Genomic DNA, 14,269 nt, shown 5'->3' with positions numbered 1-14,269 from the left:
TTTCATACCTGTATCAAGAATAGTTGTCGCTGTTGTTGAATGTACTCTTGTAATCCAGCTTTATCAGTGGATTCATCTATTAAAAAAGCAAAGGATATTTAACATAAAAACACTATTCACTCTGCTGGGCCCTTTCTGACAGAGACATGGGCACCACGGGGCTGGGTGCATTACTTCCTCCACTGATTCCAGTTTGATTTAGCTCCCTTGCCTGTTTTTTCCCTCCCCTTTTTATGTTCTGTTATCATTACACTGCCTTTGCTGGGGAGTGTTTGCAGTCATTTATTAAGTGGATGATTCATTAATTGCCAGTGAGTTATTAAAATAGAAGGAGAAAGAACTGGGTTCTTACCTATCAACACTGGGCACTGCCCCAACAATGCAGCTATGTCTGCACTCAATCCTGGTTACCAGACATACTTCTCACCAACAGCTTCATTTTAGAAACCCCTCAATGACCCTGGTGGAAGTCAGCCAGTATTTGACAGCGACCTTTGCTTGGGACAATCATTCTTGCTCCCCATAACATTACACTATCCTCTCCTGTCAGCTGGTCTCTCCAGGTCCAACCAGTTGTTTCACTTTTGAAAGGACAGAATCTTTCTGCACGTGACTGGGAGTGTATCCAGAAAATTTAATATCATTACATCGGTTTTGGGCAAGTTGTTGTAGGAAATCCTGAGGGACAGGATTTACATATATTTGGAAAAGCAAGGACTGATTAGGGATAATCAACATGGGGCTTTGTGCATGGGAAATCATGTCTCACTAACTTAATTGAGTTTTTTGAAGAAGTGACGAAGAGGACTAATGAGGGCACAATGGTGGACATGGTCTATATGACCCTCAGTAAGGTGTTTGACAAAGTTCTTCATGGTAGACTGGTTAGCAAGGTTAGATCACATGGAATACAGAGAGAACTTGCCATTTGGATACAGAACTGGCTCGAAGGTAGAAGACAGAATGGTGGAGGGTTGCTTTTTAGACTGGAGGCCTGTGACCAGCGGCATGCCACAAGGATTGGTACTGGGTCCACTGCTTTTCACCATTTATATAAATGATTTGGATGCGAACATAGGCGGTATGAGCAGTAAGTTTGCAGATGATTGCTGGTGTAGTGAACAGTAAAGATGGTTACTGATTGACCTACGAGGAGGCGATGGCCTAGTGGTATTATTGCTGGACTGTTAATCTAGAGACCCAGATAATGTTCTGGTGACTGGGTTCAAATCAAGCCATGGCAGATGGTGGAATTTGAATTTGATAAATATCTGGAATTAAGAATCTAACGATGACCATGAATCAATCGCTGATTGTTGGGAAAAACTCATCTGGTTCACTGATAACACAGGGTTGAGCTGGAGGAGCATAGCAGGCCAGGCAGCATCAGAGGAGCAGGAAAGTTGACATGTCGGGTCAAGACCCTTTTTCAGAAATGGGCTTTTATAGGGCGGAGTAAAATCGTTGGTTGATGTTGTGGATCCTGCGAAGAATGAAAAACAGAAGAGGTCCTTTGCAGTCTGGGTGAGGGAGGCTCTGAGCTGGGGTAGGCTTGACTGTAGTGCCAGATGGGTCCCGACCCGAAACGTCAACTTTCCTGCTCCTCTGATGCTGCCTGGCCTGCTGTGCTCCTCCAGCTCCACACTGTTATCTCTGACTTCAGTATCAGCAATTCTTACTCTCTCTTGTTCACTGATGTCCTTTAGGGAAGAAAACTGCCATCCTTACCTGGTCTGGCCTACATGTGACTCCAGACCCACATTAATGTGGTTGACTCTTAACTGCCCTCTGGGCAAATAGTGAGTGGCAAATGGAGTTTAATTTAGATAAATGTGAGGTGCTGCATTTTGGAAAGGCAAATCAGGGCAAGACTTATACACATAATGGTAAAGTCCTGGGGAGAGTTGCTGGTTGATAGTTCCTTGAAAGTAGAGTCGCAGGTCGATAGGATAGTGAAGAAGGCATTCAATATGCTTGCCTTTATTGGACAATGCATTGAGTATAGGAGTTAGGAGGTCATCTTGCAGTTGTACATGACATTGTTTAGGCCACTTTTGGATTACTGCATGCAGTTCTGATTTCCCTGCTGTAGGAAGGATTTTGTGAAACTTGAAAGGGTTCAGAAATTATTTACAAGCATGTTTTCAGAGTTGCAGGGTTTGAGCTATAGAGGAAGGCTGAATAGACTGGGACTATTTTCCCTGGAGTGTCAGAGGCTAAGGGGTGGCCTTATAGGGGTTTATAAAATCATGAGAGGCATGGACAGGGTAAATAGACTAGGTCTTTTCCCCAGGGTGGGGGAGTTCAAAACTAGAGGGCATAGGTTTAAAGTGAGAGGGGAAAGATTTAAAAGGGACCTAAGGAGCAACTTTTTCATGCAGAGGGTGGCGTGTGTATGGAAAGAATTGCGAGAGGAAGTGGCGGAGGCTGGTACAACATTTAAAAGACATCTGATGGGTACATAAAAAGGAAGGGTTTAGAGGGATATTGGCCAAATTTTGGCAAATGGGACTAAATTTATTTAGGATATTTTATCGGCATGGATGAGTCGGACCGAAGGATCTGTTTCTGTGCTGTACATCTCTATCATTCTACAGACTCTTCCATTTGGGTGACCACCAGTGGTATATCTGCCAATGGGAGGCGGCACATTACATCCACTCCCCTGCCTCCCGGACAGTGTTCTAACTTGTAATTATATGCACTTAGTATTAGAGCCTGCTGAATGTCGTCTGAAGTTATTGGCGGCAAGCTATTGTCTGAAGCTATGGCTTGTCCTCTTTAAGCAGACCTAATAGGTTGTGGTCTGTAACTATCACAAATGTTTTGTCCATAAAGATATTGGTGTAACTTCCTGACTCCAAATATGACCGCCAAACCTTCTTTTTCTGTCTGGGCGTATTTACACTCTGCATTTGTCAAAGCCCTGGATGCATACGCTATTGGCATTCCTCTCCATTGGGCCCCCCATGAGCTAATACCACGCCAATGCCATACAAGGAGGCATCGCATGTCAATACCAGATCTTTCTTGGGATCACAGAGCGCTACCAGCTTAGAGGATGATAATTGTTTCTTTACTTCATTGAAAGCCAGGGCTTATCTATGCAACCATTTCCAAGGCTTGCCCTTTTTTACGAGCTGCCAGGATCGAGGCCAGGTTATGTTTGAAGTTTCCATAATATTTTACCAGCCCAAAAAATGACCCAAGCCCCTGGACAGACGTGGGAGCTGAGGCACCTTTGATTGCCTTTATTTTATCTTCCAACAGGTGTAATCTGGTCTTGTCGACTCTGCAGCCCAAGTATGTCACCTGAGGGGCCTGGAACACACATTTTTCCCTTCTCAGGCATACACTGTCTTGGATATAGTCCTAAGGTATTTTTTCCAAGTGATCATATTAGTTTTCCATTATTAGGACAACATCTGGGTAAATGGCAACCTGAAAAATTGCAAAACATTCTCCATCATCCGCTGAAAAATTGAATAGGCTGATGATACAAGCCCTTATGCATATTAATTGTAGCATACTTCTGGGAATCCTGGTCTAAATGCAATTGCAAGTAAGCGTGGCTTATGTCCTGCTTCTTGATGGACAGCCCCCTGCCAGCTTTGCGTATGAATCCTCCATGCAAGAGATTGGGTATTTATCCAGCTGTAAAAAGTGATTTATCATTTCTTTAAAATCCCCACAAAGGTGATCTGCCCTATCAGACTTCAAAACTCGGTACAACCAGTGCTGTCCATTCTGTAAATTGGACTGTTTGATGATTCCTTTGCTTTCCAGCCTTCTGATTTTTGCCTCTTTTTTGCCCATAAGGCAAATGGCACAGGATGAGCCTTGCAGAATCATGGAATTGCTTCCTGGTCAACATACAAGGTGGCCATGCCTCCTTTGATAGCTCCTAGACCTTCCTGAAAAATTGCCAGGTATTTAATTGGGACTTCACTCAGGCAATCATTTTTGAATTGAAAAATGTTGAGCCAATCTAGGTGAATCTCTTGCAATCAATTTTGCCCCGTTAAGCTTGGGACCGAGCCTTTATACTGCACTGAAAACTGAACCAGCTGATTTTCGTAAGAGTCTGGAACCAAAGTTGCACGCTTAATCTGTAAAGATTTCTCCAGTACAGGTTCTCAGCCTAGCGAGGTCTTACACAAAGTTAAGGGATGCAGTCTACAGTGAATTTTATTAAAAACTGGTTCTGGGATCACTGACACAGCTGCGCCAGTTTCAACCGCCATTAGTACTGCATGACCACTTAACCAGACATTTATCTTGATTGGTTCTGATATTGATGTCACTAAGCAATTCAACTTTTCCAAACCAGATGTAGGTGGACTTTCCAGGGTGTGCACTCTCCTGGATACCAGCCTACAAGTTCTCTTACTCAATACAGGTCTAGCCAGGCCCATTTGCCGTCTCAAGTCCACATACCGGCAACAACTGCACTGGCTTGCTGGCCAAGATCCTAAAGAAAATTTTAACCATTTGGTCAAGGCTTGGCTTTTTTTGGGGTTTTGCTGTAGGCTGACCTAGAGCCCCTCTGATCAGGATATGTCCTGAATTGGATATGCAATTGCCTTCACTCAAGTGACATTCCCCAAGCTCCATCAGAATATCCTGCAGGTTGTACGCTCCACTTGCCACATTTTCCAATGATAAAGCCAGTTGTAATGCCTGTTTGAAGTCCAGTTGTGCTTCAGCGGTGCTCTTGCAGTTACATAATGAATACCACATACCAGGTGGTCTGTAAGCATCTCATTATAGGTTAAACCAAAGTCACAGGCTTCTGCCAGTCAGCTTAACCTAGTCAAAAATCCCAATACAGAAAGTTAGGCTCCTAATAACAGAAAAAGCTACAGTTCCACTGGCAGTCAGGAGAATTACTTGCTGTTTTTCATCTGCCACAATGTAATTTGCCTGAATAAAATACCACAATGTTTCCACATATCGGGCCCAGTCCTCGACGGCAGGGTCAAATGAGTCAAGCTTCCCAAACAAAGGCATGATGTAAGAAATGCTTACCCAAACACAAAGACGATTGTTGCGAGTAAGTTTCTTCAGGAATGTGATCCCAAGCTCGTCACCACTGAAATAGCTCCACAGAGGCTGGTATCCTGTCATCAAATCGCCCTTTATTTAGTATTGCCTCATTCAGAGTCAGCTCTCAGAGTGTCAGCATCTGTGACACATCCCTTTTTATCTGTCAGCCAGGGCTGACTGATTGGACCACATTAACAGTCCCAATCAGGGAACTCATATTCCATGAGGTCCAGCTGGTTGACCTTGTTAGAATCACTACACTTGAAGCTTAACAGGACCAGTGGGCACTATGGGGACTAGGGTTCATTATTTCCCACTCCCATGACATTTTTATTTCGTTGCTCCTAGAGTCTCCCTTTAGGTTGTTTGATTATTTTGTAAAATCAGTTAGTATATTAATTACAGCATGGCTAGAAGTGTGCAGCTTCCATAAAGCTTTGCAGCAATTTGTCAAGGACATAGACTCTGGTACATATGGTTGGCTGAATCCTGGGATGGCAAGGCTAAAATATGAAGAGAGACTGGATCAGTTAGAACTATACTCACTGGAGTTTAAAAAAAAGGGCAGTATTTGCCGGCAGTCCAAAACCAGGGGTCACAGTTTAACTATTTGGGTTAGGAAATTTAAGACTGAGATGAGGGGATGAGGGGAAATGTCTACATCCAGAAAGTGGTGGGTCTGTGGAATTGTCTTCCAGAGAAAACTGTTGAGGCCAAAACACTGAATGTTTTCAAGAAGAAATTTGATACAGTTCTTATGACTAAAGGGATCAAAGCATTTGAGGAAGTCGGGGGGGTGGGGGTTGCTGGAGTGTGTGGGATGAGTGGGAACGGGATACATTAAATCAAGAATAGGCTCATAGGACCAAATGGCCTGCTCTTGCTCCTATTTTCTATGATTCTATGTCTATATTGCTCTTTCATCATTATCACTGGATTCATACCCCAGATTCCTTATCCAAGGCACAGTCTTCTCACCACAGGATAGTAACAATCCAAGAAGGCAGCTTTTGACCACACTCAGAGGAGTGGGCAATTTGACACTCATCCACACTCCTGAAAAATAATACTGAAAGAAATTCTTCAGCACAAAGTGAATATTCACCTCTAACAAAACACACAGGCTTGGGTTCTTCATTTTTCTTGTCTTCATCCTGCTGTTCCAAGGCAAATCTTCGCCAGCTGCTAGAAAAAGATTTTCTTCTCGATGTAAAGGTGCTTCTCAAATAACCCAGGCCACTATGAGCATTTAGTAATTCCTGAATAAAAGCACAAAAATTAAGTTCAACAGCAAGCAACAGTTATGATGGTCATTTACACATTCTTGCACTTCTCTGGAGCCCCTGAACCTCTGCAAATGTTAGTCAGTGTCAAATCTCATTAGGTGAAATCACAGTTCAGAGATTTCAGCACATTATTCAGGCAGCCACTCCTGAGTGAGTGCTGTACTGTAGGAAGCAATGTTTCCTCTATGTCACGCACATATGTGGGAGGTTGTACCAAGCTGCTCACGAGTCACTCCCCTTAAGATACTACACATCATCATCGACCCAAAAGAAATTTAAAGATACCACACATTGAAAGAGACAGACCACGCAAGAACAAGAAGAACCTGAAAAGGGTAGGAAGAACTGCCGATGCTGGAGTCTGAGATAACACAGTGTGGAACTGGAGGAACACAGTGAAATGTCAGCTTTCCTGCTCCTCTGATGCTGCCTGGCCTGCTGTGTTCCTCCAGCTCCACACTGTGAACCTGAAAGGGGTTCTTGGTTGTAGGTTCTGTCTTTTGTGTGAAATGTTAAACCAAGGTACATGAAAAGATCACACAGCAACATTCATACTACGTATGAGAGCCACATGAGAGCTACACAATGGCCATCTCCAACAAGAAAGAATCTAATTGTCGCCCCTTGACATTCAATGATTCTTACTGAATGACAGAACCAGCTCAGTGGGCTGAAGGGGCTATTCCTATTCCTACTTCTTCTGCTAATATAAGGGAACCTCTACAATCAGTTGTTCTAAAATATCACAGCTGTAGAACAAGTATTTAGGCAGAGATTGGATAATTAGGAACTCTGCTGGAGAATGCCCAACGTTTACCTTTTGTTGTCGTTCCAGTTTTTCTCGGAATACAATGGCATTGGTGGGATTAATAAATGGATGTATCTGGCTTTGCTTCTCATTTTCATTTGGTTGTTGCAATACTGGATGGGAGGGGAAAACATGATTAGACTACAAAAGGTTTCATGATAAACAAACCATGTAAGAAAATGCACAACAAATTCAAGCAACATGACAAACAAAGCATTGTTTTTCCACAGTCTGATAAAAATGGAGTACTTGTTTCAACAGAGAATGATGGAGATGGGTAATAGGCAATGACCATCTCCAATAAGAGACAATCAAACCACCACCCCTTGACATTCAATGGTGTTACCATCATTGACCAGAAATATAAGGGAAGGTGAATAATTAGTGATATTATCACTGGACTGTCAATCCAGATAACGTTCTGGGGCCTGGGTTCAAATCCCGCCACTGCGGGATTCAATAAATATCTGGAATTAAGAATCTAATGATGACCATGAATCTAATGTCAATTGTTGGGAAAAACCCATCTGGTTCATTGATGGCCTTTAGGGAAGGGAACTGCTATCCTTGGAAGTAGTAAGAACTGCCGATGCTGGATTCAGAGATAACACAGTGTGGAGCTGGAGGAACACAGCGGGCCAGGCAGCATCAGAGGAGCAGGAAAGTTGATGTTTCGGGTCAGGACCCTTCTTCAGAAACGGGGGAGGGGGAAGGGAGCTCTGAAATAAATATTGAGAGGAGGGGTGGGGCTGGGAATGGTAGTTGGCATGGTAATAGGTGAGTGCAGGTAGGCAGTGGTGGGGATTGGTCAGTGAGGTGGGAGGAGCAGATAGGTGGGACAGAAGATGGACAGGTTGTGTCAGGTCAAGGAGGCGGGGATGAGAGGGAAGGTTGGTCATGGGATGAGATGTCCAGGATAGACATGTTGCCCAGGGATTGGGAGGGGGAGTTGAAAAGGTTCATGACTGGAAACTGTTCACGGGAAACAACATCTTCCAGTTGCGAACCATTTCAACTCCCCCTTCCACTCCCACTCTCTGGGTGACATGTCCATCCTGGGCCTCCTTCAGTGTCACAATGACGCCACCCGGAAACTGGAGGAGCCGCACCTCAGATTCCGCCTTGGGAGCCTACAACCCAATGTTCTCAATGTGGACTTTACTAGCTTCAAAATCTCCCCACCTCCGACCTCATCCCATGACCAACCCTCCCTCTCATCCCCGCCTCCTTCACCTGACACAACCTGTCCATCTTCTCTCCCGCCTATCCACTCCTCCCACCTCACTGACCAATCCCCACCACTGCCTACCTGCACTCACCTATCACTATCCCACCTACCTTCCCCAGCCCCACCCCTCCTCTCTCTATTTATTTCAGAGCTCCCTTCCCCCTCCCCCATTTCTGAAGAAGGGTCCCGGCTCGAAATGTCAACTTTCCTGCTCCTCTGATGCTGCCTGGCCTGTTGAAACTGCTATCCTTACCTGGTTTGGCCTACATGTGACTCCAGACCCACAGCAATGTGGTTGACTCTTAACTGTCCTCTGGGCAATTACGGATGGGTAATAAATGCTGCCTAGCCAGTGATGCCCTCATCCCGTAAATGAATAAAGAAAGAAACTCAACTGGACTTGCCACATAAATACAGTGGCTACAAAGCAGGTACTGCAGCAAGTAACTCACCACCTGACTCCCCAAAGCTTGTCCACCATCTACAAGGCACAAGTCAGGAGTGTGATGGAATGCTCTCCGCTTGCTTGGATGGATACAACTCCAACAACAGTCTAAGTTTGACACCATGGAAGATAAAGCAGTCCCTTGATTGCCACCACATCCACTCCCTCCATGTCTGATGCTCAGTAGTAGCAGTGTGCACCGTTTACAAGATGTGCTGCAGAAATTCACCCAAGCTGTTCTGAATATTCTGCTTATAACTGGCCGCTGTCACATGTTCTAGAACAATTTGCGACATCTAAATAAAACATCTCACGACATTTGGAAATAAAAACGATAGTTTGTCCAATCTCCCAATGTGTCCTTTAAAAAAAAATTCCAGGATCCGGATCAGATCTGCATCACTACCAAAAACTAACCAATTCTTCCTTGGGCCATTCGTTATCCATTGTCAAGTTTTGCTGAAATTTGAAGATATATTGTGACCAGCCTAACAAACACCGACAAAATCTCCTCCCACCAACTGATGCAAACATATAAATGGTTATTAATTGTCAAAACTACAGAATTCAATGGAATTAAATACAACTTGTGGCTTTGAAGGCTTAATTGCTCCAGTCGTTTTGCAGTTGTGATGAGCCTTATAACTTACTAATTAAGGTTGTAAACCCATCCTGCAGAAAGAGGCAATCAAGAATCATTCTGCCCCTCTGAAATGTTCTTTCTAGGTTATAGCTAAAATTCAACAAGGATTCCTGAAATCTGCAGCCTCCAGGTTCCTATCCAGCACGGAGGGCTGTCAAGCACCAACTCTGATACAATCCCCTGCTCAGCATTCACCGTCACGTGTGTGAGGAAGCAACCTAGGACTGAGCTTTTTGTTCCAATATTGATGTTAAACAGTCCCTACGTTGCATTCCAGTCAGTATGTGACGATTCTCTGCTGGTTCCTGGTCAGTTCAAGTGCTCCCCAATTACCTTCTCACTGTGTGTTGGTGGTCAACAACTAATACCAATTAATAATGCATTGTTGAATACCAGTTGTGGAATTCATTTTTTAAAAATCTTATTCCCTTCAGCTGCTATATGCCGCTTTTCTATTTCACCCCTAGCGAACAAAATGATTTAAACCTTTCTGTTTCTCGGTCTCTACTGCTGAAACAGCTTATCAGTTTGAAATTGTTGCCATCCTCTGCTAAGATCTACAATATTCTTCCTGACTGGATTTACCAAAACTAAACAAACTATTTTCCAGGCACTAGTTACTTAATAATAGTTATATTTCGGGCCAGATATAGCAGCATCTGGCATCGTTGTACACAGTTATTTGTCTGATCAAATATTAATATTTGATAGAAAACCAAAATATGATTATTGACTCCTTGAAGCGGTGCAGAATTTCAATTAAAAGACTGAGTTGTTGGAAAGTTTTACATTACTTTCACATTATTTTCCCTTGTCTTTATTCAGGCTTCCCCTGCTTTTCCAAAAACTTCATCAAATGTTAGATGAATTACTGATTGTCGAGGGACACAAGGCTTCTGGGAGGCAGAAAGGAGACTGGAACTGAAATCACAATCACATCAGCCAAGACCTTACTGAATGGTGGAGCTGCCTCAAAGGGGTGAATAGCCTATTGCTGCTCCATACTCCCACGTCCCTATCACAAGGGTGAAGCTGCCCGATATCTGGATTTGGTTAATATTCTTTCTGAATTGGCTACACTAACGTTAATGCACAAGTTGTCCCCTATGTACTTGAGACGCAGCATCACAGAACGTGTGTGGAACCTGAAGAATAGCATGCAATTACCATTAATGTTTCCAAATATTGTGAAAGTAGTTCTGCAATGGTGCTAGCATGAAAAGTAAACAGCACTTACATGGAAATTTATCCACAGCCCCAGAAGCTGGAGCTAGTGAGGGCAGGTTTGTGATTACTTCTGTTGCCATCTTTCAGCAGCTTTATCATCACCTGGATAACAAATATCATTAGCTGTTGGATCCAATGAAAATTTAGACAATAAAAGAGATCTCTTCAGTTTGTAAACTTATTTACTTTCTAGAACTGCCCAAACTCAAGGTTACAATTAAATTCTAAGGGTAGACAAAACAGTGTCTAACAAATATTTTTCTTCACAATATAACTTTAAATGGAGATTTTGAAATGTTTGGTTTAAGACAAAACATGGTCCTGAAGTCAACAGAACAACCTGGATAATCACTGAGGCATTTTCAGATCATGGGCGTCACTGACAAAGCCACGATTTATTGCGCATTCTGAGCTGCTCTAAGAAGTTTAAAGTTTAAAAGGCTTTTTCAAAAGACTGCCAAATGAAGCTAAGAAAACAGGTTTCTTTTTCTAACAGCATTAATGAACAAGTTAGGTTAACTTTTAATAATGCCAGCAATTTATTTCCAGACTTTGAAAAACTGAATTCAACTTGAATTCACCTTCCAGGGTCCGAGATTACTGGTCCAGTCAAATAACTATGCCAAAACTATAAAAACCACAATGAGTATGTGTTCTAAACCATTCAAAAATCCTAATAGGAATTACACACATATTTCTCTAAACAACCAAATATTAATACTTAATAAACATTTCAGGCCTTCTCCTCAGGGCCAGCATCACCAAAGGCAGTCTGCAATCAGTTTGATCCATTCCACACAAAACAGCAATGGTTAAGCTCATTAAACACTGCAAAGATGACAGGTCCTGGTTTGGTGCTGAAGATGTGCTCTATGATTAGAGTCGCCCTAACTAAGGCATTCCAATACACTACAACACAAGCGTCAACTCCACAATCTGGATGTTATCCAAGTCAGTCCTTTTCGCACAAAAGCATCACAATCCAACCTGGCCTTATCAACCTACACACAGCACTTGCTCAACAATAACCTCTTCACCAAAACCCAGTTTTGCCTGCCCAAGGTCCCTCAGCTCATGACCTCGTTACAGCCTTTGTTCCAACATGGACAAAAGAAGTAAATTCCAGAGGCAAGGTGAGAGTGACAGCCTTTGACATCAAGGTTGCATTTGACTGAGAATGCCATCAAGAGGTACCAGTAAAACTGGAATCAATAGGAGTTAGGGGGAAACACACCACTGGTTGGAGTCATAGCACTTAGGAAGATGGTATTGGTTGTTGGAGGTGAATCATCTCAGTTCCAGGACATCTCAGCAGAAGTTCCTCTGGATAGTGTTCTATGTCCAGCCATCTTCAGTTGCTTCATCAATGACCTTCCTTCCATTAAAGGGTCAGAAGTGGGGATGTTCACCGATGATTGCACAATGTTCAGCACCATTCACAACTCCTCAGATACTGAAACAGTTCATGTCCAAATGCAACAAGATCTGGACAATATCCAGGCTTGGGCTGACAAGTGGCAAGTAACATTCATGACACACAAGTGCCAGACAATGGCCATCTCCAGCCAAAGAGAATCCAACCATCTCTTCTAATGTTCACTGGTATCACCATCATTGAATTCCCCATTATTTACATCCTGGGGGTTACTATTGACAAGAAACTGACTGGACTCACCATTTAGTGACTACAAAAGCAGATCAGAAACTGAGAATTCTGTGGCAAGCAGCTCATCGCCTGACTCTTCAAAGCCTCAACCTAGCTACAAGGCACAGATCTGCAGTCCAAAGGAATACTCCCCACTTGCCTAGACAAGAGCAGCTCCAACAACACTCAAGGAGCTCAACAACATCCAAATGATGAAATGTCAACATCATTTGAGTGACATCACATCCACTACATTAAACATTCACTACCTTCATCATCGATGCTCACTAGCAGCAATGTATACTACCTGCAAGATGCACTGCAGAAATTCACCAAGGTTCCGTAGGTAGCACCTTCTAAATCCATGACTACTGCGATCTAGAAGGACTAGGACAGCAGATACATGGGAATACCACCACCTGTAAGTGCCTCTCCAAGCCACTCAATCCTGACGTGGGACTATATCACCGTTCCTTCACTGTTGCTGGATCAACAACAACACTATGGATGCCCCTACATGCCAAAACCTGTGCAGTTCAACAAGGCAGCTCATCAACAGGTTGGAGCAATAAATGCTGGCCCAGCCAGTGACACCCACATCACATGAGAGACTAAAAGCAAACAAAAAATAATAATCTAATCCAAATACACTCAGATAAAGGAATTGTCGAGGAAACAATAGCTTATTATATACCACTAGAGGTCTCCAGAATACTTATTACATTTAAATCATTGGTTAAAAAATTTTTTTCTAAGTAAAAGAGGAATGTCATTTTTTGGGGAAATTACCACTCCTTTGAACATTTAACTACATCAGCCCTGATGCAGTTAAACATTTATCACCCCAGTCCTGTCTCTGTTCCCGTCCCAGATAACAAAGTTATCCCTCTTGATCGATGTTCTAGCTGGGGTTACCAACCTTACAGGCTTGCCATGTGCTCCCCAGGAAGCAAAAGATTCAACCCCAGGACAATGCAAGAAGTAACTCAGAGTAACAAAAAAGGGACACTAAAAATTACTTTTTAATGAAAATATTCTCTAACCTGGCTTGTTTATTGAGGTTAAAAATATCAACAATGGGAAAAGGCTGATTGATTTGCAATCAAGAATCATCCAATTAAGTACCGAATATACAATTTACATTCTGACAGGCACAGGAAAGTTGGGCGCCATGAGAACAGATATGCCTGGCACCCAATGGTAGCAGAACAAGTGCTGTCCCCCCACCAGGACAATGCCCAGAGTTGACTACCCTGAGACAGTGGGTGAGTGGTATGTTGCACCAGGGCAATGGTCACAGCTGTCACTGTCACCCAGGTTCAGCCCCCTGCCAGCCTCAATCTGTAGGGCCTGGCGAGCTCAGCAGAGCTTCTGTCTCAGCAACACTCAGAATTAATCCGGCAGCGTCACACTGGGCCCAGTCACAGAGGTACAACACCAGTTATGGCATGGACACAACTCAGTCACTGACACAGGCCTCCCTGGGTATACAAACATACCCACGTACACATCCTTGCACAGGCACACCCCTCCCAATGAGGTACACACACTCTCCGTTGGGTACACACCCCTTCCTACTGGTACATGCCCTCTTGCTCGCATACACACCCTTTCCCACTGCTACATGCCCTCTCCCCCAGCTACACACTCTCTCCCTCATTCCCTCAGGTACATGCCCCCTTCCACTAGTACACATCCCCTCCCACTGCTACAAACCTTTCGCTTGGATGCACACCCTTTCCCAAAGGGACAGAACCTCTCCCTCGGGTACACATCCTCTCCCTCCCTCAGGTACACACCCTTTCCCTCAGGTACACACCCTCTCTCCCTCCCTTGGATACATACCCGCTCTCCCTCGGATACATACCCGCTCTCCCTCCCTCGGGTACACACCCTTTCCCTCAGGCACACACCCCCTCTCTCTCTCCCTCAGGCACACAC

General features: G+C 43.7%; 1 protein-coding gene across 1 annotated transcript in view; it reads right to left on the bottom strand.

Annotated features, from left to right (window-relative positions):
- Positions 1-14,269, bottom strand: part of LOC125485810 (cilia- and flagella-associated protein 100-like) — a 33,657-nt gene that overhangs the window by 19,142 nt on the left and 246 nt on the right. The window contains exons 2-5 of the mRNA XM_048610555.1: positions 10,694-10,785; positions 7,150-7,253; positions 6,152-6,305; positions 9-76 (exon numbers count right to left, since the gene is read on the bottom strand). Of these exons, the coding sequence (XP_048466512.1) occupies positions 9-76; positions 6,152-6,305; positions 7,150-7,253; positions 10,694-10,763 (396 nt within the window). The 5' untranslated portion in view covers positions 10,764-10,785. The remainder of the gene's footprint in view (positions 1-8; positions 77-6,151; positions 6,306-7,149; positions 7,254-10,693; positions 10,786-14,269) is intronic.

The sequence above is a fragment of the Rhincodon typus genome, chromosome 22, assembly GCF_021869965.1.
Source record: "Rhincodon typus isolate 14 chromosome 22, sRhiTyp1.1, whole genome shotgun sequence".
In the NCBI taxonomy this organism is placed as follows: Eukaryota; Metazoa; Chordata; class Chondrichthyes; order Orectolobiformes; family Rhincodontidae; genus Rhincodon; species Rhincodon typus.
Note: the sequence above shows the minus strand (reverse complement) of the source record. Positions and strands in the feature narration are given on the sequence as shown.